General features: G+C 40.8%; 2 protein-coding genes across 2 annotated transcripts in view; one reads left to right on the top strand and one right to left on the bottom strand.

Moving 5' to 3' along the window:
• Window positions 1-5,657, bottom strand: part of FANCD2 (FA complementation group D2) — a 56,272-nt gene extending 50,615 nt beyond the window's left edge. The window contains exons 1-6 of the mRNA XM_032411914.1: window positions 5,481-5,657; window positions 3,843-3,943; window positions 2,118-2,258; window positions 1,448-1,515; window positions 1,182-1,285; window positions 83-143 (exon numbers count right to left, since the gene is read on the bottom strand). Of these exons, the coding sequence (XP_032267805.1) occupies window positions 83-143; window positions 1,182-1,285; window positions 1,448-1,515; window positions 2,118-2,258; window positions 3,843-3,906 (438 nt within the window). The 5' untranslated portion in view covers window positions 3,907-3,943; window positions 5,481-5,657. The remainder of the gene's footprint in view (window positions 1-82; window positions 144-1,181; window positions 1,286-1,447; window positions 1,516-2,117; window positions 2,259-3,842; window positions 3,944-5,480) is intronic.
• Window positions 5,658-5,744: 87 nt separating this feature from the next.
• On the top strand, window positions 5,745-24,289 carry EMC3 (ER membrane protein complex subunit 3). Its single transcript, XM_032411913.1, has 8 exons — window positions 5,745-6,082; window positions 13,616-13,673; window positions 14,011-14,104; window positions 15,744-15,848; window positions 17,161-17,242; window positions 17,509-17,588; window positions 18,712-18,794; window positions 23,072-24,289. Exons 1-8 carry the CDS (start codon window positions 5,928-5,930, stop codon window positions 23,198-23,200), a joined length of 786 nt encoding a protein of 261 aa, XP_032267804.1. The 5' UTR covers window positions 5,745-5,927; the 3' UTR covers window positions 23,201-24,289.
• Window positions 24,290-26,250: the final 1,961 nt, after the last annotated feature.

The following is a 26,250-nucleotide window of genomic DNA, read 5'->3' as shown; positions in this document are numbered from 1 at the left end:
ACCCTGTGCTCGGGCATTTACACTTGGGCATACACCACAAATCATGTCCATCAAATGTTCGCAGAAAAAGTGGCAGTCTCACCTGTAATATGTCAATTCCCAGAAGCAATTTAATGAGGCTCTTAGAGTAAGATGTGCCTATGCTGAAAAAAAAAAAAAAGAAAGAAAAAGATTTGTTTTCTATTTTGTTTTCCTTGTTTTAATGTTTTTATCATTTTTTCTTCATAAACTTGGTTAAATATACAATTTTTTAAAAGATTTAAAAAAAAATTTTTTTTTTTGTCAGAGAGAGAGCAAACGCGTGAGCCCACAAGCAGGGGGAGTGGCAGACAGAAGGAGAAGCAGGCTCTGCACTAAGCAAGGAGCTTGATGCAGGACTCGATCTCGGGACCCTAGGAACATGACCTGAGCAGAAGGCAGACTCTTAACTGACAGCCACCCAGGCGTCCCAAATATAAAATATTTAAAGAGAAACTATCCTGTTATATTAGAAATACAGAACATGAAAAGATGGCTCTTTTTTAAGATTTTATTTATTTGATAGAGACAGCGTGAGCGCATACAGAAGCAGGGGGAGTGTAAGAGGGAGAAGCAGGCTCCCCACTGATCAGGGAGCCTAATGCGGGGCTTGATCCCAGAACCCTGGAATCATGACCTGAGCCAAAGGCAGACACTTAACTGACTGTGCCACCCAGGAACCCTGGCTTTTTTTTTAATTAATTAATTTATTTATTTCGGGGGGGACAGAGAGAGCAAGCACGAGCAGGGGGAAAAGAAGAGGGGGAGGGAGAGAGAATCTGAAGCAGACCCTGAGCTGAGCACAGAACCTGACACAGAGCTCGATCTCACAACTCTGAGATCATGACCTGAGTCAAAAAACAGGAGTCAGATGCTCAAGCGACTGAGTCACCCAGGTGCCCCGAGAAGATGATTCTTAAACAGGGAGAAGTAGAGAGGTAAACTCCTATCAACACAGATGCGACACACTCTAGAAAACATTCTGGTTCTTAGTCTCATAATCATAAGTTAATAATTTAAAGGTTAGGTTAAAATTGAGGAAAAATCAGTTATAAATACAAAGTGAAATTCAAAAAAATTGTTTCCCCCGCCCATCTCCACCTCCCAATCCAGTTACTGTAACAGATTAAATGTCAGCAAGACTCCAAGCCTCCACTCCACACCTGGCTTCCTCATCCTGAAGACGTTCACATGACAAAAGGCAGTTCCTGAAACTGTCTTGGTCCTCAATGTAAGACTCCAGGCCACTAACAAATTCTTCTATTATCTTAATGACAATGAAAAAACAAAGAGTAAGATTTTTAGTTTAACGTTTGCTATAGGTTAGCTAAGAATCATTCTAGTCCATTCAACTTTATGCCAGTATCTTTATATTCCCAATTCCAGAGTAGTGCTGGCAAAAGCAAAAGTACCAGGAAGAAACACATACTTTGGGATAAGAAGGATGTTTCCTCAGAGTCTGAAAGAGCTTCTTTTGGAAAACAACTTGATCCACAGCTAAGATGAAAAAACAGTTGGTCACCAGTCTTTAGTATCTCCCAACCATAGTTTTACTTTCCTAAAGATGTAAGTTTCCTGTCTTATGAAACCAAAAAGGATATTTTTAACCTAATTTCAGAGCCAAATTTTCTAAACCCATGGTAAAACAGATTTAGCTTTGACAGAGGATACTACCAAGTATTCTAAAAAAGATATGGAATAATGGAGTAATCTATGCCCTAAAAGCAGGGTTTTAAATGGCTTTATAAATTTTCTTCTGAAATTACTCTAATACAGATCTAATTATTCTCTTGAGTATTAATTTATTTTTCCACAAGAAAACACTAAGTACTACTGGTATATGACATTTTTTTCTAAAAAAAAAAAACAAAACTAATTACTTAAAAAAATTAAAAATTAGAATTACTTTACTTAACATGCATTAATCAGAACCAAGGACTATAAAAATGTTCTCTAAAAAGCAGTATCATTGTCATCCTTGTCTCAAGATGGCTGGTGCTCCCATTTTTAATCTTCACTGCCTCTCTATTTCGGAAATCCATGATTCAGTTCTGAGCCCTGCACTAAACCCAGAGAAAAGATTTAAATTAAAATATTACTTAGTTGATTCTGACTCTCTCCTGTTTTAAGAATAACTCCTGATGTTTTAAGAAGCTTTACAAAAACACTGTCATTTTCTTCAACTTCATTGTGAACATGAGATTTCTTTGTCTTCTTGGAAAGTGGTTGCTTCCTGGCTTCTGAAAAAAGACAAAATTTTCAAGAATGTGACAAATAGTAAAGATTAAAAATGTAAACCCTAGAATAACCCTAAGAGGAAAATTGATGGGTTCTTGAAGAATTGTATTGGAATTGATGCTGTAGTAAAATTTTATCTCTTAACAATGGTCAGCAATAGTGGCTTACAAACAGATAAAGCAATCAACAAATAGAATTATTTTTGCCTGTTCCATTTTCATTTGAAGAATTCAAAATGTGCCACTTCTAACAAAAATAACCATGAAAATGTTTCCCACCCAAATTCTAAAGCAGTCAGGGTGCCTCAAGCTGTTGTCTGCAAACCAGTGCACTCAAATCACTGAGAAGCTTATTAAAAGCACATTCTTAGGGGCTCCTGGGTGGCTCAGTCAGTTAAGCATCTGCCTTCGGCTCAGGTCATGATCTCAGGGTCCTGGGATCGAACGCTGCATCAGGCTCCTTGCTCAGTGCACAGCCTGCTTCTGCCTCTGGCTCCCTGCTCAATGGGGAGTCTGCTTCTCTCTCCCTCTGCTCTTCCCCACCCCACGCTTGTGTTCTTTCTCTCTCTAAATAAATAAATAAAATCTTCAAAAAAAATAAAATAAAATAAAAGCACATTCTTAGATCAAATCCCATAGTTACTCAATTAGAATCTTAGGGATGGGGCCTGGGAGTCTGAATTTTTAAAAAGTTTTCCAGGTAATAATCTTGACGCACACCAAAATGTGAGAACCAATGATCTTGATGCAGGGGTAAAACGAATCAGGCAGGTTCTCTTGCATCAAGCCTTTGAGTACAAAGCCCAGATTGGTTTTATCCCAAGGCTTTCAATGCAAGAGAATAAAACATAATAAACAAAAACAAAAAGATACTTGAAATTAAGTAGGATTATTTTCTCTTCTCCCTTAATGATGTAACGAGTTAGAACTCCCTTAACAGAGTAGATGAGTATAATAAATGGAAAAAAACTATCAACCTCTTTTCATCAGAACTAAGTAAGGGCCTCCGTCAACCACATTCTCATATAGACAGTCTACACTGTTTCTTCGCCCTTGGCATGCTTGCTTTGATGTAATGCCTTTCCTTTATACATCACTATCATAGTTTTATCTGTACTATATACTTTTTTAAGATTTTTATTTTTAAGCAACCTTTACACACAACGTGGGGCTTGAACTCACAACCCTGAGATTAAGAGTCACACGCTCCACTGACTGAGCCAGCCAGGCGCCCCCATACTATAATTCTTTTTAAGGGAGGAAAGAGGATCATAAGTCTTTTTTAAAGGACAGACACTATGTTGTACCTTCTGTCTCAGCACCCAGACGATGTAAGTAGATAAGCTCTATTATATTAATTCCTCTTATGGATGTGGAGACTGAAGCTCTAAGACTGTGGGCATGCCCAAAGTCATACATGGAATTAGAAGCAGAAACTCAGTCCTAAATCTCCTGATACTAGATTCTGTGTGCTCTAACCATTAAGCCTTGATGATTCCCAGGACTTGAAAGGAGGAACTTTATCTCTCTTTAAGTGCCTCATAGATTTGCTACTGGAAATAAAACAACAAATGACTAGATACTTACTGGAGGCATCTTCTATCAGGCTCTCTTTATCCTCTGATTTTGACAGCCTTCTCTTGGAAGCCATTTTGACCAGAAGTCTTCTGCAATTAAATTACTTTCTACTGCAAAATCAGAGAATAGAAGTTACCTTCTAGAAGCTAGATAAATTTTGAGATGTTAAAGCTATAGCTCAAAGGAAACTATCCTACCCAAAACCAAAGTGATTCTAGTTTTTACACTAATGTTACCTAACTCCAGGCGCTGAAAGAATTTCAACTCCTATATCTGGTCTAAACTTGTTTACCTAGTTGCCTCTTTAGCCAGACCACTTTCCTCTTGCTGAAGGATGAAATCCAGTTCTCTTTCTGACATTCCAGATCCTTCATCATCTAGCCCCAACCTACCTCTCCTTTTACTCATTAATCCAATATTGTATGTTAGAGACTGTGCTAGGTGCTGGGGTTACAACTATGAACCAGACATGATCCCTGCCCTCAGGGAGTTTACAGTAATGAGTAGTCTTGAAGTAGTTATTTAAACACAGTTATGTAAGTGCTATAAGAGAGAAGCACAGGGTGCTATGAGGGCTTACAAGGAAATTTAATCTAGTTGGGGGTAGGTGAGATGAAGAAAAGCAGGGACAATTTTTCAGGGATAATCTCTGTGAGAAAATGATTTTAAAGCATGGACCTGAAGGCTTCAACAGGAGTTAGCCCTAGAAGATGTATGCGTAGTCCAGGCAGAGAAAAACTCAGCACTGACCCGGTAAGGAGCCTGTAGAGTTATAAATGAAACTGAAGAGGTAGGGGATGGCCTGAACCACACTAAGGGCCTCCTAGTGTATTTTCTAAACGGAAACATTCCTGGTGTCAATGCTTTTGCATAAGGTGTTTTCACCTGAAATGCTCTTATCTGCCTGGAAACTACTACTCATCCTCAAAGACACAGTCAAATGTCATCTTCCTTGAAAAATGTTCTTCCTATCCCCAAAGGAGTTTGCTACTCCAGCCTCCCTGTTCCGTAAAGTGTATCTAGGATCCCCTACCACATCACACTAGACTGTGGGGCTCCTTGAGAACAGGAACCCAGTCTCACTTATCTCAATATCCCTAGTGCCCAGCAGGGTACCTGGCCTAAAATTTCTGAGCATATTCCTAAATAAGAATGGCTGGCAGGCAGGTAAATACTAATAACTAACAAGAACGATCTTAAGTGCTTTATAATTAATACTTCATTTATTACTCGTAAGTCTTTTTTGAGGTAGGTACCCCTAGTATTCTCATTCAGTGGCCGAGTTGGGTTTCTAAGTCAGGCAGTCTGACTCCAGAATCTGCACTACATACCAACTATACTTACTCTTGATTATAATGATGGCTTCCAACAATAGTTAACATTTACTACGTCCCACCCACCATGCTAAGGGTTTTCTTTACCCATTGCCTCGTTAAATACTTATAACCATTATTAGCTATTTTACAGACAAAAATTAAGGTAAGTCAGGGCCGTCTGACTTCAGGGCGCAAGCCCATAACACGGCCCCTTTCCAAAGAAGCCTGAAAGCCTGGTGGGTGGGGCCGACTGTCTGGACCAGGTCCTTTGGAAAGGAGTTGAGGGTAACGGCCCTTCTCATTTTGTCATTTTAACGACGCACGGAGGTACCTGGGGGATTATCCCACAACAGGGCAGATGAGGAGGCCGAGGTTCGGGGCGCGGAGTCCCAGAAGGAAAGGCCGAGCTCGGCCGGGGCCCAGCGACCAGGCCACAGTGGCGCGAGGCCTCAAGAGACGACGACCGGTGCTCCACTCACCCACCGAGAAGCCGTCGCCGCCCCTCGTTTTCGACTTTCCCGCCCGGCGAGACGCCACGCCGACGCCACGCCGACGCCACCGAGGCGCGCCTCGCCGTGACGCTAAACTTCCGCGCCGGAAGTGGGCGGCCAGGCGGCCCGGCTGGGGGCAGTGTGCGAGAGCCAAAGCTGGAGTAGGGCCCCGGGCCAGCTAGACTGAGAGGCGTGACAAGGCCCATAGGCGAAATCATAGAGGGGCTTTCGCGCCCCGGGGGAAGAGAAACCCGACTACAGCGGATGGGAGCCGGCTCTCTGTGAAGATGGCGGGGCCGGAGCTGCTGCTCGACTCTAACATCCGCCTTTGGGTGGTCCTACCCATCGTTATCATCACCTTCTTTGTGGGCATGATCCGCCACTACGTGTCCATCCTGCTGCAGAGCGACAAGAAGCTCACCCAGGAACAAGTCTCCGACAGGTCAGCGCCTTCCCTCTCCGTCGACCTCACTCCCCCGTGACCTTGGGCAAGAAAGTACAGGGGTATTGTCAGTTTGTCCGGGTTGACATCGCGCCCCCCCTGGCTGGGTGACCTTGCCAGTGTTACCTCTGTTTCACTTTAGCCATCTGTAAAATGAGGGTAACAGGAGATGCCTCATAGAGCAGGTGTGGGGATTAAATTTTAAATGAAGCCTACAAAGCCTTTAGCACAGGGCTTGGGATGTATTAAGTGCTCAAAAAAATTGTTGCTGTTGTTAGGCCAGTCGCCAACCCTCTTATCTATGAACTGTATATAAGGTGGGTGTGTTTACGCTACTCGTTTTACCAAACTACTGTGGTGGTCAGCTGAGATACTAAGTATCCAAGTGCTATGCAAATGTAAAATTGCCATAAAAATGTGAGGGATTGTAATTACCATTTGTCCTTCAGGAGTGGAGGCAACTTGTTCCTCATGTGTTTCATTACAGTATTTATCTGTGGAGAGCGGTAATTTGAGATCATTTTAGGTATCTAGATTTGTGACCCCTCCATGTTAAAATAAAAAAAAAATAAAAAACATTTTCCAGTCAATCATTGTGATTATTTTCAGAGATCATCTCAGGGAAATGGTGCTGTGTCTTTAACACTTCGCTATCACTCATTAATCTTTCATTTTAAGAAAGAGCAAGCTTCGGGCTCAGAACTTTCCACAGGCAACAGTATCTTACTAAAATTTTAATTATGTTTTGTTTTTATTGTGTTTATGTTAAGTTTCTATTTGTGGCAACTAATACTGGTTTTCCATTGGCTGGCAACTTAAAGATTTATTTTAAAACTTACATAAGTAGAAAAAGTTGATATGTAAAAAAACACTTAAGTTTTTAATAGTACAGGTGCTAGTGAATAAAACAAAAATCATAACCATGGAATGAGAATTACTGAAGTTTGGGAAGCACTGCTTTATCATTTTCAGTTGTGCTTCCCAATTAGGCTGAGAATAATATAAAAATAATAATAAACATTTATTAAGCACTTATTCTATGCCAGGCACTAAGCTAAGCACTTACATTCATTAACTTATTTAAAATTCAGAGCAACTCTTATGAGATAGATGCTGCTGTCCCATTTTATAGAAACTGAGGCTTAAGAGGTTCCATGGTCACACATGATGACATTCAGGACTTGAGGGCAAATTTTCTAGTTCCCAAGTCTGGAGTTCTTTCCACAACACCACAGGGGCCACTTCAATTATTTTTCTGTGGCATCAGTTCCAGAACTGATGAGAACCAACCTCCTGGAGAGACCTGAAGTCAGTTCACCACAGAAAGGAAGGCTATAAAAAGATGTAATGTGAAGAGAGCTCAGATATTTAGCATTTATTTATTGACACCAATAAATTGTTCTCATTTTATCCTCACAATCACACCAAGTTAGATAATCCTGAACCCATTTTTACAGTTGAAGAAAAGAAAGCCAGAGAAATTAACCCAAAATAACCAAAATTGTAAAATATTGTGCCTGTACTTGAACTAAGATCAGTCTCACTCCCCAAGTTAAATTCTCTTGACCACAATTACTGCTGTCATAGATTCTCTGCCACAGTTTTCTGCTCTTGGTTCACTATGTGATTTCAGAGTGATGTTTCTGAATGATATCACACCCATAGTTTCCCCCCCCTTTTTTTTAGATTTTATTTATTTGTCAGAGAGCAAGAGCAAGCACAAGCAGGGGGAGTGGCAAGCAGAGGGAGAAACAGGCTCCCTGCTGAGCAAGGAGCCTGATGTGGGACCCTATCCCAGGGCCCTCACATTACGACCTGAGCCGAAGGCAGACGCTTAGCTGACTGAGCCACCCAGGCGTCCCCACAGCTCCTTTTTCTAAACCAAGATGAAATTCACAGTTCATGCACTCTATAAATAAAAATACTTAAAAAAAAACACAACATAATATTTGCAACAACATGGATGGGCCTAGAGGCTACTATATGCTAAATGAAATAAGTCAGACAGAGAAAGACAATTACCATATGATTTCACTTACATGTGAAATCTAAAAAACAAAACAAACAAAAGCGGAAACAGACCCATAAATACAGAGAACAAACTGATGGTTGCCAGAGAGGAGGGAGATAGGGGGATAGATACAGTATAGTCAATGATAGTGTAATAGCGTTGTATGGTGGCATATGGTAGCTACACGTATGAGCACACCATAATGTATAGAGTTGTCAAATCACTATTTTGTACACCTGAAACTAATGTGACATTGTGTGTCAACAATACTTCAATAAAAACAACATAATGCCCTAGTTGTGACAATAAGGAGAAATAAAAGAAAAATAATTTAATTTCTATTTCATAAATACTTGTTCACAGTGGTCCTCAAAAGTGCAATGCAAGGACGCCTGGGTGGCTCAGTCGTTAAGTGTCCACCTTCGGCTCAGGTCATGATCCCAGGGTCCTGGGATCGAGTCCCACATCGGGCTCCCTGCTCCGCGGGAAGCCTGCTTCTCCCTCTCCTACTGCCCCTGCTTGTGTTCCTGCCCTCGCTCTCTCTCTCTCTCTGTTAAATAAATAAAATCTTAAAAAAAAAAAAAGTGCAATGCAAAAGTCAAAGCATGCACCTCACTATAAAATCATCTTAATTGGGACAGGTTCAACTGTAGGCTGATACAGTATTCACTACTTAGATATTACAGAAGGCAGTGCGGTTTTGGATGTGATTTTACTAAATGAGGAACTACACTTGATAAAGTTCTGAACAAAACAAAGTGCAATTTTCCCTATATATACTTGGTTGCATACCTGGAAATTGAATATATATAAAAATCACTTCTTCCTTCCCTGTGGAAAAAAAGATGGAATTAGGTTTGAGGCTCAGATAATTAAAAGCAATTCAGTGAGATATTCAAAAGTAGTGTGAGACATGAGATGGTTCTTTGAATTGCACGACTGTCTCCAGCATTGAGGAATACTTAGCATCGCTTACCCCTAACAAATGACAGTTACATTCTCTTTCTTCTCTACCCCATCATTTTGACAATCAACAAAGTTCCACAGATTTCCAGAAGTCCCCTAGAGGGCAGTACCACCTCCATGGAGAACCTCTCTAGTCATAATAGTACCTTTATGTGAGATGTCTGGATCATGCCAGTTCCAACATGGTGTTACGGTACCCCACCAAGTCATCCTGTGAACTTGGATAGAATGCTGAGCACATGGTTCTGAACCTGCCAAAAAACCAAGTCAAAACGTTTTCTGGTTGTAAAACATTCCTCTAAATATAGTATAAGTTTCCATTAGCCTGAATGATCGCAAAATGGAATGTTTGGTTTCATAAATTATTAAGCTTTTGGTGCCTCAAAACTTATTAAATTTTTCTAAAATATATTAAACCAAAACTGAAAGATAAATGAAGAAAATATATTAGACCATAGTTGGGGATAGAATGGAAAAAATGGTGCTCAAGTTCAAAGAATATACTGACTCTTAGGAAAGGAAAAAAACAAACTCAGGTCTTTAATATATGATTAAACTCGAATTTGAGAAATACCAACTTTAAAAACTAAAGCTTTCGGGGTGTCTGGGTGGCCAGGTTGGTTAAGCATCTGACTCTTGATCTCAGCTTAGGTCTTGATCTTAGAGTGGGTGTGGAGCCTACTTAAATAAAAAAAAACAAAAACTAAAGCTTTCTTTTAAGAAAATGTCTTTCACTTGCAAATTATCAATGCAAAAGAGCTTTGTCTTTATAACCAGTATAAGAACTTATTTTTCAAGAGTAATAGAAATGGAAATGCAAAATTAAAAATTTCTTGTAGCATCTGCAGACCTCAGAGAAACTGAGTGTTTAGAATATACAGGATAATTTAAGCTTGCCTTGATTTAGGATTGAAATGCCTCAAGGTCATGGTTCTCAATCCCAGTTCTACAAAATTGCTCAGCAGTGAAAATATAGGAAATGTAGCTGAATTTCTGTTGATTACAGTGCCTGAAGAAGACCTGAATTATCCACAGTGAACAAGTTTTTACTGATGATCTACCATGCGCCCTGCACTGTACCATATGCTATAGGATACAAGATATGACAAGGCCAAGACCCTACTCTCAGGGATTTTCAGTCCAAGTGACAAAACATGCAAAAGAAAAATAATAGACACCTTTAATCTAGTGCTTAGGATATGCCACATGCCGTGGTAGTCACTTTAAATGAAAGGATATGTATGAAGAACTCAGCTTAAAATCTTCAGTATTTCTCTTTTGCTCCTTTTTTTTTTTTTTAAAGTACTCTCCATACCCAACATGGGGTCCGAACTCACAACCCTGAGGTCAAGAGTCACACGTTCCACCAATGAAGCCAGCCAGGTGCCCCACTCTTTTTTTTTTTTTAACTATTTTTAAGTGTACAATTCAGTGGCAATAAGTATATTCTCAGTCAGTATATTGTTGTGCAACCATCCCCATCATTCACTTCCAAAGTATTTTCGTCATCCCAAACTTTGAACATATTAAGTAATAACTCCCCATCTCTTCTCCACCCAGTTCCTGCAACCAGCATTCTACTTTCTGTTTCTATGAATTTGACTTAGAGTGGTACCTTATGTAAGTGGAATGATACAATATTTGTCCCTCTGTGCCTTCTTATTTTACTTAGCATAATGTTTTCAAGGCTCATCCAATGTTATAGCATGTGTCACATTTCAATACATTTTGTAGCAATGTGACAGTTTGACATATATATACTTTCTGAATTGATTGCCACAACCCAGTTAATTAACATATGTATCACCTCACAAGAATGCTTAAGGTCTACTCTCAATAAATTTCAAGTATATTACACAGTTCTATTGACTATAGTCACTATACTAAATGTTAAACCCCCAGAGTTTAGTCATCTTATAACTATCTTTTGGTCAGCATCTCCCCATCTCCCTTATCCCCCAGTAACCACCAGTTTACTTTCTTTTTCTATGAGTTTGACTTTTTTTTTTTTTAAGATTCCAAATAAAAGTGAGATCATACAGTGTTTGTCTTTCTCTGGCTAATTTCACTTAGCATAATGCCCTCAAGTTTCAACCATGTTGTTGCAGAGGGCAGGATCTCCTTTCTCGTGGCTAATATTCCATTGTGTTTGTGTTTGTATATGTACTACTGAACTGTGTGTTTAAATAGGATTATAGTGATAAATTTTATGTTATGTATTTTTTACCACGATTAAAAAAAATACACTGGGATGCATGTGGCCTTATATATTATGTCTCTTGCACGTCTCTCAAGTCTCATTTTCACCATGTTTTCTGTAGTTCTCTTTCTTCTAGCCATGTGGCCTTTTCTCAGGTCCTCAGAGACATAGTCTTTATGCCTGCTGTAGGGCTTTTGCCCATGCTGTTCCCTCCAGCACTTTGCCAAGGTAATCTCTAGTTGTCCTTAAGATTCCAACATAGTCATGCATCATCATCAAAGCTTTTTCCCAGACCTTGACTTCCTAGACGTGGTCACATCCCCATATTATATACTCCCACCGTACCATCCATCTCTCTTTCCTAGGACATAATAGGTGAATTTCATATTTATTACTGTGGTTATTTAATCAGTGTCTTTCTCTCCCACTAGACGTTAATTTTCATAAGATATTTGGTTTGTTTTTTTAAGATTTATTTACTTAGAGAGAGCAGAGGGAGAAGGAGAGAATCCTCAAGCACGCTCCCCCCACCCAAGTGCAGAGCCCGATGAAGGACCTGATCCCAGGACCCTGAGATCATGACCTAAGCCAAAATCAAGAGTCGGCCGCTTAACTGACTAAACCACCCAAGTGCCCTGAGATACTTGCTTTTTTTTTTTTTTAAGATTTTATTTATTTATTTGACAGAGACACAGTGAGAGAGGGAACACAAGCAGGGGGAGTGGGAGAGGGAGAAGCAGGCTTCCCGCTGAGCAGGGAGCCCGATGCGGGGCTCCATTCAAGGACCCTGGGACCATGAGCTGAGCTGAAGGTAGACGCTTAATGACTGAGCCACCCAGGCACCCCGAGATATTTGCTTTTTGATCACTGTTGTTCATGTCACCTAATAGTACATGGCATTCAGAAGCTCAAGAGGTATTTGTCCAATGAGAACAAATCTGTTATTGTGCAGAATATGAAAGGAGGCATGGGGAATTTAAATGACTCAGCCAAGATCACATACCTAATGAGTGGCAGAACCAGGATTTGAACCCATCTGTTCAACTCCAGAGCTTAAATTTTTACCCATTACTCTAGACCCAATGCTGCCTAAACCATCAGTGATGAAGGACCAGTTTTTTGGTTTTTTTTTTTTTATTTCCAATCTATCATAGACTGATGCTTTTGTAAAATACTGTAGTACATATTTATTTGGATGTTGTGGAAATACCAAATTATTATAAACGTTTCTAAACCCTTACTCTCAATATCTGCACTTAACCTCGTCACAGACCAGCACTGGTACATAGGCCACACTTGGAGTACCTTTAGACTAGCTCCCAGGGACAGAACATATTGCATGTCACCTCTGTAGGCCTGTGTGTAGAGCAGTCAACTGTACAGTACAACGAGGTCAAGAGGAGGAAGACCAGAGAGAATTTTATGAGGGCCCCAGGCAGAGTTTCATGGAGAAGGCAGAGCTTAAAGAAGGTGTTACGGTATGATGGGGCAGAACTCGTGAAGGAGAGGGGCACTAAAGCATTCCCAGCACGTGGAAAGGCTAGAATATGCCTAAGGTGACAAGGGGACCCTGATTAGAGCAGGTGGTTTACACTAAGGAGTAGAGAGAAAACCAAGCACGGCTTTTATGTTGTTCCTTTCTGTCTGCATTTTTTTTCACTTTTCAAGAAGTATTTCCATGAACTTAAGGAGGTGCCCGCCGCCCCCATTAAAACAACTTTTGAAAACCTAGCAAACATTGGTATTTTGATCTCTGTTCTGTTTGGCATCTGTATCTTAGCACCACCTACTTTCATCGCACTCTGTTATCTTTAATGATCAATTATAGTCAGATATCACCAAATAATTTATTAATTCAGTAAATGTTTATTGAGAGTTTACTAACGGTCTGAATCCTGCTGGAATTTCTATTTGTTGTCTGTCAGGGAACAACCCTGTCAAATTCTGTACTCATTTCTCTGGGGGGTTTTAGAAGTTCTTTCTTTTATCCTCACCCTTCCTCCCTCCTCCTGCCCCCAGATCTTCTGAGGAGCATCCAACTATTACTCTTTTCACACAGAGAAAGTTCCTTCTTAGCTTCTTAAAAAGTAAGAAAAAGCTGAGTGTGATGTTCCAAATGTGCTTTCCTCAGAAATCTTTTGTTCATAAACATAGTGACTTCTTTTTTGAAGACCTGATTTTTGGGTTAAATATGTTATATTGGTTTTAAGGACACTTGTATTTTGAAAAGTGTCCCCACAGGACTGTTGCCAAATAGGTTCTCTCTTGTATTTAAATAGGTCTTCTACTCTTATTCTCTCATTTTCTTCTAGTGTTTCGCTTTTAAAAATCTCATTGTCTTGGTTGTATTTTTCAGTCAAGTCCTAATTCGGAGCAGAGTCCTCAGGGAAAATGGAAAATACATTCCCAAACAGGTACTCATTTATCTTTTATTGAAAGCTCCATGATTCACTGTTGAGGGCAGTAGATATCTGAATGTTTAATGAGGGGACTCTTTGGGGAAAGCTGAAGTTTGGCAAATCTGTAATTAAGCTGTGGCCTAGTGATATCTGCTGTCATTGTGACCTTGCCGTTCTTAGGAAATTGTTTTTAAATGTGACTCAGCTAAAGTGTCAAGTTGGCTGCCAAGTAGGCGGCCAGCTCTGAGTGTAACAGCCTATTCCAAGGGCCTTCTGACTAAACCTCTGGGGAATAATTTGACAACTTGCTATGTCACAGTTTTAAGACTTAAAAAGCTCTCTTTTCTACTAGTCTTTCTTGACACGAAAATATTACTTCAACAACCCAGAGGATGGATTTTTCAAAAAAACTAAAAGGAAGGTAGTGCCTCCTTCTCCTATGACTGGTATGTTTACTCACTTCTGTCATCTTTAAGGAAGATTCTTAACAGGAGTTGGGGGGAGGGCAGGGAGGATGTGAATTTATTTAAATGTTAAATTGTATGAGATAATGATCTCAGGGGCCTTAGAGATCATCTAGTATAGGGATCTACACAAGTGGAGCTCTCTTTTTCAAATAAATCATCTGGGAACCCCAATGTATAAAGTGGATTTAAAAAAAAGAGCCCTTGGCTGGGGGGTGAGAAAGCTAGAGCCATCGTCCCTTTGTCTCTTCCCTTTGCTGTTCCTCAGGACCCAGGGCTCTGCAGAGCACAGTTGGAAAAGCATCCCAGTCCCAGCTCCTACCCAGTGCCTGGATCCCGTTGCTGACAGATGGCCACCCAGCTTCTGTCTGAAAGAGGAGGAGCTCTTAACCACTTCCCTAGGCCAGCCATTTCTTTGTCAGACATGGTTGCTTGGCCCACCCTACAGTTTTTGCTCTAACAGATTTCTTACTTCCGCTGACCCTAGTCATGTGAAAAAATACAGCACTTTTAAAGTAAAACAAAATAATTTATTCTGTGTTGGCTGTCCTCTCATTTTAATACTCATTTCTCTAGGTAAGAAACCCAGACAGAAGGTACAGCAATTGGTTTTAATAAGTCTTTTAGAAAACCCACAAGAAACAAAAGACCAATTTGTGTATGAAGATATTTGACTTCACTAAAATCCACGGAATGCAAATTAGAACAAGATATCCTTTTAACTTTTTTTTTTAAGATTTAATTATTTGAGAGAGAGAGAGAGATGTGCACACACGAGGTAGGGGTTGGGGGATAGAAGCAGAAGGAGCTAAAGAGAGAATCTCAAACCGACTCCCCAAAGAGAACAGAGCCCAGTGTAGGGCTCAAACACATGACCCTGAGATCATGACCTGAGCCAAAATCTAGAGTCGATGCTTAAGCAACTGAGCCACCCAGGCGCCCCCAAGATGTCCTTTTTAGACCATTAAACTGGCAAAGATTGAAAGCTTCACAAAGCTGCTACTGTCAAAGTCATGGGAAGTTAGGCCCTCTCGCTATTGTTGAAGGACAATCTGACAGTATTTGTCAATTTTAAATGTTCAAACCCCTTGACCCAGAAATTCTTCTAAGAGTTTCTCTTACAGAAACACATCAACATGCAGATTTATGTACTAGGTAGTTGTTGGCAACAGTGCTTATAGGCAAAAAAAAAAAGGAACAATCTATAGGTCCATCCAAAAGTAATAAGTGTGACCACATAGTAGATTCCTATGCACACATGAAAATGGTGAGAGAGATATACCAATGTGAAAATACCATTTACAATATATTTACTTTTTTAAAATTAAGAAGCAGATTAGTAAGCATAATATCCCTTCATTGTGTATATATGGAAACTGTTGTGTGTATACATATATATGCATATTTATACACGTATGTATAAAGATGGAAGGATATGCAACAAACAGAAGTATTCAGAGTGGGCTCAGAGAAACTGTCTACATCCTATGTTTCCAAGTCATTTGAATTTTTTACAGTGAACTTGTATTTAATGATCATGTAAATTAAAAATTTATAGAAAATCAGGGAGAAGTCCCTGCCAACAGTGGTAAAATGTTGTGGTCTCTTGTTTTTGTCATAGATCCCACTATGCTCACAGACATGATGAAAGGCAATGTAACAAATGTGCTCCCTATGATTCTCATTGGTGGATGGATCAACATGACTTTCTCAGGCTTTGTCACAAGTAAGTTACAGACCTGGAAGACTTCAGGTTCACTTATCTGTGATCCTTTCCCATATCCCTGTACAGAGAAATCCAAGTGCTGCTGAGACACTAAAATAACGGGTCCCATATCCTCTATTGGAAACTAATCACAGTCTTTTTTTTTTTTTTAAGATTGTATTTAGTTGAGAGAGGGAGAGCATGAGAGAGCAAGCATGAGCAGGGGGAAGGGCACAGGGCGAGGGAGAGAGAGAAGCAGGCTCCCTGCTGAGCAGGAAGCCCAACATGTCCCAGGACCCTGAGATCTTGACCTGAGCCAAAGGTAGACACTTCACCAACTGAGCTACCCAGGCGCCCTGGAAACTAATCACATTCTTTGAAAAAAAATCAACATGCCATGATGTTATGGCTCTTATCCCAAACTCATCATTAGTTCATGATGTGGATGCTTTTTTTTTTTTTTAAAGATTTTATTTATTTATTTGAGAGCGAGCGAGCGAGAAACAGCATGAGAGAGGAGAGGGTCAGAGGGAGAAGCAGGCTCCCCGCTGAGCCGGGAGCCCAATGTGGGACTCGATCCCAGGACCCTGGGATCATGACCTGAGCCGAAGGCAGTCGCTTAACCAACTGAGCCACCCAGGCGCCCAATGTGGATGCTTTTTTACAAATAGGAACTTAAGTGAATGGCTTGCTCGTTGGTATCCGAAATTAATTCTAGTTAAGTAGGATGAAGGGAAGCATGTTTCTATTTTTTTTTTTTTTTAAGATTTTATTTATTTGACAGGGCTAGACACAGCGAGAGAGGGAACACAAGCAGGGGAAGTGGGAGAGGGAGAAGCAGGCTTCCTGCCAAGCAGGACCCTGGGATCATGACCTGAGCTAAAGGCAGATGCTTAACGACTGAGCCACAAAGGCACCCCAGCGTGTTTCTATTTTGACTTCATTTTCTAAGTATTGCAGTGAGTTGTTTGTCTATTTGTTTATAATTTGTTTTGAATCAATTTCATTTCTCAGGAATGTAGTTCAGTATATGTATATATTCCACTTTGGGTTTAACAGTTTAGTGCAAGTTTCTTTTCTAATTTTAAGTCATAACTCAGTCAGAGTCCCTGTTGTTAAGCAATAGAGAAGCTGGAGTTCAAGGAACTATAACAGAGTGACATTTGACTGTTATTTTTTTTTAGAAATTGACACAAATTTCCTGGTAGGAATCATTTTCAAACTGTATGGTACAGAGTTTCCACCTCCTCAGGGAAGGATTACATGCATTCATGCTTAAACTGTTCTAAAAACAGCAAGGAAAGATTGTAAACTTTCTCTCTCTTTTCTGCAGCCAAGGTCCCATTTCCACTGACTCTCCGTTTTAAGCCTATGCTGCAACAGGGAATTGAACTACTCACATTAGATGCATCCTGGTAAGAACTTTCTTTCCTTTATAAAAACACAAAACAAAGTCTAAAACCGATGTCCCTTAAAGAACAGGATTTCCAATTTGCATACTTCACTGGAATAGATTTTTGGTTTTTCTCATTGAAACTCCACTGAAAATGCCATGGGTGGATTATGACAACTTTTAGCCTACCCCAAGTGATTTCTTTATATACTCTTTGGGTGATAGAAAAGTGTGAACTCTGTTAATTCTAAAATAACTACCTATGTTGTTTCACTTTTGCTTTCCTAGGGTGAGTTCTGCATCCTGGTACTTCCTCAATGTCTTTGGGCTTCGGAGCATTTACTCTCTGATTCTGGGCCAAGATAATGGTAAGAAGCATGTTGGGTTTAATAAGCAAATACTTTGATAGACAATCACCCATGCCAGGGCCAGAAAACTGTAGGCTGTTCTGTTTGTTAGCATAGTCAAATACCATGCTTTACTCCCTAAACTTCTAAAGTTTCTGAGGTATTCTGCAAGAGTCTTAAAAATTCCAGGGTTGGGGAGCCTGACTGGCTCAGTCAGTGGAGCATGCGACTCTTGATCTCAGGGTTGTAAGTTCAAGCTCCACCCTGGGTGTAGAGACTATTTAAAATCTTTAAAAAAAAAATTCCAGGGGTGCCTGGGTGGCTCAGTCGTTGGGCGTCTGCCTTCGGCTCAGGTCATGATCCCAGAGTCCTGGGATCGAGCCCCGCATCAGGCTCCCTGCTCTGCAGGAAGCCTGCTTCTCCCTCTCCCACTCCCCCTGCTTGTGTTCCCTCTCTTGCTGTGTCTCCCTCTGTCAAATAAATAAAAAAATCTTAAAAAAAAAAAAAAAATTCCAGGGTCAACTGAAGATCTGAATTCTCCCTGGAAATCATGGGGGCAATATTTAGTTCCCTAAAGTCTGAAAGCCTCCTGTGAGGAATCCAGTACCAGTAATGTAAGCCTGTAAACTGAAGCTGAAACAAGGCCTGGTTTGACCAGTTAATTCATTGACTAGAGTTCTTCCCAGGACAATCCTGGCTCTCTTATTTCATGGCTGGGACCTTGGGCAAGTGACTTAACCACTTGAATCCTGTGCTCATTCGTAAAACAGAGACCTAAATAATTAGCTTCAGAGTTTGTTGTGAGGAGTAAATGAGGTAGAATATGGAAAGCACTTAGTAAAGTACCTGGCATAAGGTAGTTGCTCAATAACCGGTGGCTGTAGTTATTGTTTACATTTGAAATAAAGTGTAGCACTTCCTTCAGTTACCTTCTGTTATTATCATGCCCACTTTTCAGGAGAGGTAAAGTGACTTTCCCTAGGTCACATAGCCAGTGTGTGGGAGGGTCAGTCAGGGAATCTGTCATGTGGTACTCGCATCCATTCCTGAGCATCTGTCCGTGTTGCGTGAGGACTGTTTTTCCCGGAGGGTGCTGGGTGCTTGCCGAGCCCTGGCAGTCACATAGGTGTGTCTTATACTGCAGCTGCGGACCAGTCACGGATGATGCAGGAGCAGATGACGGGAGCAGCCATGGCCATGCCCGCAGACACCAACAAAGCTTTCAAGGTACACTCACACCTCTTGTAGCTTCACTAACACTCCGAAAGGCATTAGCGGACAGTTACTTTAAAGACCGGTTCCCTGAAGAGAGTGCGATATGTATGGTTCCATCATTTAAATTTAGCAAAAATGAATTTTTGCTTACATATTTCTTATTCCTTAGACAGAGTCAGCTGTTAAATAAATTGGAGATTCTTGGTACTTTTACCTAGTTTTTAAATGCTTACTCAAATTTAATCCACACTGTAAATGAAGCTGTAAAAGAGTCCATTCAGAGACACCAGGTAAACATTTAGGATATTTTGAGCTATTTTGGACCCTGTGGACATCAGATATAAATTTCATTTAAAAAAAAAAGATCAATACTTAAAGCCTTTTCATGAAATGATTCTGCGATATGAAAAGTCCAGTATAATTTTTGTACAGCAAAATCTCACTAATTTTTCATGATAAAAACTAGAAATAGAAGGGAATTTGCTCATCTTGATGAAAGGCATCTATGAAAAACCCACAGCTAACATCATACTCAGTGGTGAAACACTAACAGCTTTTCCCCTAAGATTAGGAACAAGATAAGAATATCCACTCACGCCACTTCTGTTGAACGTTGTGCTGGATGATTAGCCAGGGCCATAAAAGGCATCCACATTAGAAAGGAAGAAGGAAATGATCTGTTTACAGATGACATGGTTTTGTATATAGAATATTGTAAACAACCCACAAGAAAAACTGTGTAGAGCTAACAAACAAGTCCAGCAAGGTTTTAGAAGATGCAGGGTAAAGATGCAAAAATCAGTTGTATTTCTACACACTGGTAATAAAAAATCTGAAAATGAAATTAAGAAAAAAATTCCAGGGGCGGCTGGGTGGCTCAGTCGGTTAAGCGTCTACCATCGGTTCAGGTCATGATCCCAGGGCTCTGGGATCGAGTCCCGCATCGGGCTCCCTGCTCAGCCAGGAGCCGCTTCTCCCTCTGCCTGCCACCCCTCCTGCTTGTACTATCGCACACTCTCTCTTTCTCTCACTCTCTCTCTGGCAAATAAATAAATAAAATCTTTAAAAAAAAAAGAAAAAAATTCCATTTACAATAGTATCAAAATGAATAAAATACTTAGAAATAAATTCAACAAAAGAAAGACAAGACTTGTACACTGAAATTACAAGGCTTTGCTGAAAGAAATTAGGTAAGACCTGAATGAATGGAAAGACATCCATGTTCATGGATTAAAAGACTTAATATTGTCAAGATGGCAGTACTCCCAAAATTGATCTACAGAGTCAATACAGTCCCTCTCAAAAGTCCACGTACCTTTTTTGCAGAAATTGACAGGCTGATCCTGAAGGTCATATGGAAATGCAAGAGACCCAGAATAGCCCAAAAAACTTTAATATGAATAAAGTTGGAAGACTCACACTTCCCGATTTTAAAACCTACTTCAGAGCTACAGTAATCAAGACTGTGGTACTGGCATAAGGATCTATAGATCAGTGGAGTAGAATTGAGAGGTCAGAAATCAACCCATACGTTTAAGATCAATTGACTTTCGTCAGAGGTGCCAAGACAGTTCAGTGGGGGAAAGAATAGTTTTACTGCTGACTGGGTACAGAGTTTCTGTTTCAGGGGATGAAAATTTTTGGAAATACATAGTCTTGATGGTTGCACAACATTGTGAATATAATTAATGCCATTGAATTGTATACTTACAAAATTTATAAGTGGCAAATTTTATGTTACATATATATTACCCCAGTAAAAAAAAGAAAAAACTTTAAATGGTGTAAGAGCTAAAACTATAAAACCCTTAGAAGAAAACATAGGTGTAAAATGTTTGACGCTGTATTAGGCAGTGACTTCTTAGACATGACATTAAAAGTACAAGCGACAAAGGAAAAATAGATAAATGGAACTTTGTAAAAATGAAAACTTTTGTACTTCGAAGGGCACCATCAAGAAAATGAAAAGATAGTATTAGAGAACATGTTTGCAAATCATATCTCTAATAAGGGTCTAGTATTCAGAATAAAGAACTCTCAGAACTCAGCTATAGTAAGACATCCCAGTTAAAAATGGGCAAAAGTTTTGAACAAACATTTCTCCACAGAAGATATACAAAGATATACCCAATAAGCTCATGAAAGCATGCTCAACATTGTTAGCCATTGGAGGAATGCAAATCAAAACCACAGTGACTCACTCGGTGACTATAATAAAAAAGATGGACACGAACAGGTGTTGACAAGGATGTGGAGAAATTGGAATCATCCTACTTGCTGGTAATGGTGCAGCCACTTTGGAAAGCAGTTTTTAGCCTATCCTCAAAAAGTTAAACATAATTTCCATATGACCAGCAATGCCGCACTTAGGTAAATAGCCAAGGGAATTGAAAACTTATGCCCACACAAAAACTTGTACAAGAATGTTCAGAGGGGCCCCTGGGTGACTCAGTCAGTTCAGCGTCTGCCTTCAGCTCAGGTCATGATCCCAGGGTCCTGGGATCGAGCCCTGCATCAGGCTCCCTGCTCTGCTGGGAGCCTGCTTCTCCCTCTCCCTCTGCCTGCCACTCCCCCTGCTTGTGCTCTCTCTCTCTCTCTCTCTCTGTCAAATAAATCTTTAAATAAAAGGTGGGGGGGCACCTGGGTGGCTCAGTCGTTAAGCATCTGCCTTCGGCTCAGGTCATGATCCCAGGGTCCTGGGATCGAGCTCCGCGTTGGGCTCCCTGCTCAGCGGGAAGCCTGCTTCTCTCTCTCCCACTCCCCCTGCTTGTGTTCCCTCTCTCGCTGTCTCTCTCTCTGTCAAATGAATAAATAAAATCTTAAAAAAAAAAGAATGTTCAGAGCACTATTCCTAATAGTCCAAGAATAGAAACAATCCAAATGTCCATTATTTTATGAACAGATGAACAAAATGAAACATTTTGGAATATACATACAGTGTATGGACAATGAAAGTGTTCAGTGGAATATTTAACAAAAAGGAATGATGTACTGATACATGCTACAGCAGGGAGGAACCTTGAAAACATCATAAGTGAAAGAAACCAGTAAGAAAAAGCCACATATTGTATCCAGAATAGATGAATCCAAAGAAAGTGAAGTGGTAGTTGCCAGAGGTTGGAGGAGGGGTTTAATGGGGAGCATCTGCTATTTGAAATAGAGTTTCTTTTTGTGGTGATGAAAGTGTTCTGGAATTAGGTAGTCGTGATGGTCTTTGTGAACATACTAAAAACCACTAAATTGTACATATTCCAAGGGTGAAGTTTATGGTATGTGAATTGTATTTTTAAACAAAGAATGGAGGGGCGCCTGGGTGGCTCAGTTGGTTAAGTGTCTGCCTCTGGCTCGGGTCATGATCCCAGGGTCCTGAGATCGAGCCCCACATCGGACTCCTTGCTCAGTGGGGAGTCTGATTCTCGCCCTTCCTCTTCCTCTGCCCCTCTCCCCCTGCTCTTGTTCTCTCTCTGTCTCAAATAAATAAATAAAATCTTAAAAAAAAAACAAATGGATAAAGATGTGCGTATACACACACACACACACACACACACACACAATGGAATATTACTCAACAATCAAAAAATGAAATCTTGCCATTTGCAACGATGTGGATGGAGCTAGAATGTATTATACTAAGTGAAGTCAGTCAGAGAAAGACAAATACCATATGATTGCACTCGTGGAATTTAAGAAACAAAAGAGACGAACATATGGGGAGCGGGGAGAGAGGGAAACAAACCATGAGAGACTCTTAACGATAGAGAACAAATAGGGTTGATGGAGGGAGGTGAGTGGGAGAATGGACTAGATGGGTGATGGGTATTAAGGAGGGCACGTGTCGTGATGAGCGCTGGGTGTGGCATGTAAGTGATGAATCACTGAATTCTGTTCCTGAATCCAATATTGCATTGTGTGTTAACTAACTAGAATTTAAATAAAAATTTTTTTAAAAAGCCATGAGCTAACATGTGTATTGCATATTATATTTCCTAAAGCATTTTTTTAAACCTACTAATTAAAGGCAAAAGTAATCAGCGTTAATAGACTATTTGAGAAATGTAATTAGTTACTAGCTCTAGTGACCTCAGACAAATTATTTTACCTTTTTTAGCCTTATTCTCTTTGCCTACAAATTGAGCACGGGGGTGCACAGGGCAGGTGGCAGCCCCTACCTCATAGATTAAATGAGTCTATACGTGTAAATAGCTTAATCCAGCTGCTGGCCAGCCACATCAGCACTGCTCTTAGTAACAGCCCTTCTCTCCCTTCCCTGGTGTCTTCTTCCTTTGCAGACGGAGTGGGAAGCTTTGGAGCTGACGGATCACCAGTGGGCACTGGATGATGTCGAAGAGGAGCTCATGGCCAAAGACCTCCACTTCGAAGGCATGTTCAAGAAGGAATTACAGACCTCTATTTTTTGAAGACCACGCAGGGATTTGCTGTGTCAGGAACTCAGAGTAGCGGTTAACTTTGTAACTTTGGTTTGAGCTGGAAGCCTCTCAGAATAAAAAGGAGGATGCATGAGCCGGCAGGGTGTTCAGCAGGAAGTGTTCTTATCTGAGCCAGGTTCCCCTGTATGTCTGAAACTAGAGATATTTGAGGAGTCTGTGCTAGATGACTTACCCAGAAATGGCTATTTTGAAAATGTTTTACATTTTCCTTCTGGTGACTCTGATAATGAAAGTCAAAGAAAGGGGAAATACTCAAGCTAGTAATAATATATAAAACTTAGCAAAAATTCAGTCTTTGGAAAAAGCATTGTCAGTTATACCCTAATTATTAAGCACAGTCAGCCTGACTTCTAACCACAGTGAACACCTGTTTTCTTGGGATCCAAATACCCCTTGTGTTTTACCTTTAATTTTTTGTTAGTATTTCTACAACTTTCTTTACACAAATAATACATTTTCATTACTGAAAATTTAGGAGCTATGGATGAGCAAAGTGAAAGCTCCCTGTGTTGTTCCTTTTGAGCCTACAGAGTGACATAAAGAGCAAATGGGTCAAAACCTGATTCAGATAAGCTCTTTTCAGAGTGAATACCCAGGGCTAGGACAGACTTAGCCAGCCTTCTATCTCTTAACACTGTCCGGTGAAAATCGGCAACACTGAGACACTGCCGGATTCTCAAGTGCCTTTGGGATCATCAAAGATAGGATACATAATCTGAGGTCTTGAGCTGGAGTTCAGAAGATATCAGATCCGTTGACAGATCAACAGTGCTATACTGAATATGGCTACTCAGTTGAACGAAAGACCTCATTTCCCAATTATTCTGGATAAGAGAGTTTACATATCGCTGTAAGAAGGGAGAAAGGGCAATTGCTGGCAGACGCGTAGTGAAGGTTGGCCCAGGAATCATTCCGTCTGGATTAACTGTCCCCGGGAAGTGGCAGGGCGCCATTTCTGTACCAAGAGGTGAATGTAATTTGCATGTTGAACGCTGCAATCAAGAACAAACAACTCTTGACTCCACCAATTAAAACTTCCTGTTTTCTCTGCCTATAAAACGTTGCCTCTGTGGGTCACTAACAGCCTTCTGCCACAGTTATAAGTGTGTGGATCAGTGCTGAAGAGTCAAAGATGAAAAAGATGTGGGGTGCTTGGGTGGCTCAGTCTGTTAAGCGTCCTCCTTCGGCTCAGGTCATGGTCCCAGGGTCCTGGGATGAAACCCCTCATCAGGCTCCCTGCTCGCGGGAAGTCTGCTTCTCCCTCTCCCCGCCCCCCCGCCCCTCCCCCAGCTCATGAGTGCTCTCTCTCTCTCTCTCTCTCTCCTCTCTCTCTCTCTCTCTCTCTCGCATAAATCTTAAAAAAAAAAAAAAAAAAGATGTGACCCCTGCCCTCAAGGAACTCATTAAAGAGACACATAAGAACTTGATGGTTCTGAAGCTCTGACCCTCCCCTCCAGAGTAATGCACATGAGCATAAGACACAGAATTCCCAGGTAACACAGGGGTGTTGATAGATCTCCAAAGCCTAGTCATAGTGACCTACAGTCCCCTGCTAAGAAAGCCTGACTTTAAGATATTTAAAATAGCTGCTTAAAATATTAAAGGAGCAAGGGTTCACAGGGGAGTTAACCTTTGACCTGGGTCTCGAGAGAGTTCTGCAGTGTAGAAGGGCATTCCAAGCAGATAGAACCAGCAAAGACCTGCAGATTAAAATGTACACAATTTGGGGTGCCTGGGTGGCTCAGATGGTTAAGTGTCTGCCTTCGGCTCAGGTCGGCTCAGGTAGGCTCAAGTCATGATCCCAGATTCCCGGGATGGAGCCCCGCATCAGGCTCCCTGCTTAGCAGGGAGCCTGCTTCTCCCTTTCCTTCTCCTGCTCCCCCTGCTTGTGCTCTCGCTGTCTCTGTCAAAATCTTTTTAAAAAAATAATAAAATGTCCATAATTATGCTAAGCGAAGTAAGTCAATCAGAGAAAGACATGTATCATATGATCCCACTGATATGAGGAATTCTTAATCTCAGGAAACAAACTGAGGGTTGCTGGAGTGGTGGGGGGTGGGAGGGATGGGGTGGCTGGGTGATAGACATTGGGGAGGGTACGTGCTATGGTGAGCGCTGTGAATTGTGTAAGACTGTTGAATCACAGACCTGTACCTCTGAAACAAGTAATACGTTATATGTTAAAAAAAAAATGTCCATAATTTGCTGGACCCAGACTAAGTGGGGAGTGGTATGGTATATACCAAAAAGTATAGGTTGGACTGGAATGCAAGCAGTAATTGATGATTGAGTGATGTAACCCTCCTTCCCATGAGGCATCTCAGAGCATTTCATTTTGCCTCTTCACCCACACAAAGTTTGTCTTTTTCCCTGTAGCAAAGTTGGGTGGATAAAACGTGAGGCCTTTCTCAGCCATCATGTTGATGGTAAAAGCACATGTCCTTGGCAGCAGCCAGTCAAAGGGAAAATCCAAGTTTGTTTTATCAGGCTCTTCCCGGAATCAGCGCACAAGTTCAGCATACAGTGCTTATTGTAGGTGTTTCCTGGAGTCCAACTTGGGCCATGCTACTGAATGAGCATCTTACCTTTCCCATCAACCTGGACTTAACACTCAAAATCATTTAGGACAATCTGACATGTCCATTTACTGACCATGGTGTGGAAGGTACCAGGCATGGAAGTCTAAATATTGACAGATGTACAACACATCTCCGAAAAATAATGATGACTTAGATTTGAGAATAGTAGGTAAACTTGCACTTTGGGGCAAAGTCTATGTGGTTCTTTTATTTGGTTGAAAGGACCAAATGTGATGGGCAGATGTATAAGTGAACAACATGGAGGATTATGAACTGTAAGAAATATTGCAGTTGCAAATGACAGAAACGGGACTCAACTTGGCTTAAGCAATTTTTAAAAGGAATGTAAATGGCTGAATAACCAAAATGGTCAGTTGGCTTCAAGTTTAGCTGGATCCAGGTTCTCAAATGATGTCATCAGGACTCAGTTGCTTCCTCAAC

This window comes from Phoca vitulina, unplaced genomic scaffold (assembly GCF_004348235.1).
Source record: "Phoca vitulina isolate PV1807 unplaced genomic scaffold, GSC_HSeal_1.0 scaffold13, whole genome shotgun sequence".
NCBI classification, from domain to species: Eukaryota; Metazoa; Chordata; class Mammalia; order Carnivora; family Phocidae; genus Phoca; species Phoca vitulina.
The sequence above is the reverse complement of the archived record's forward strand: the minus strand, read 5'-3'. Positions and strand labels throughout refer to the sequence as shown.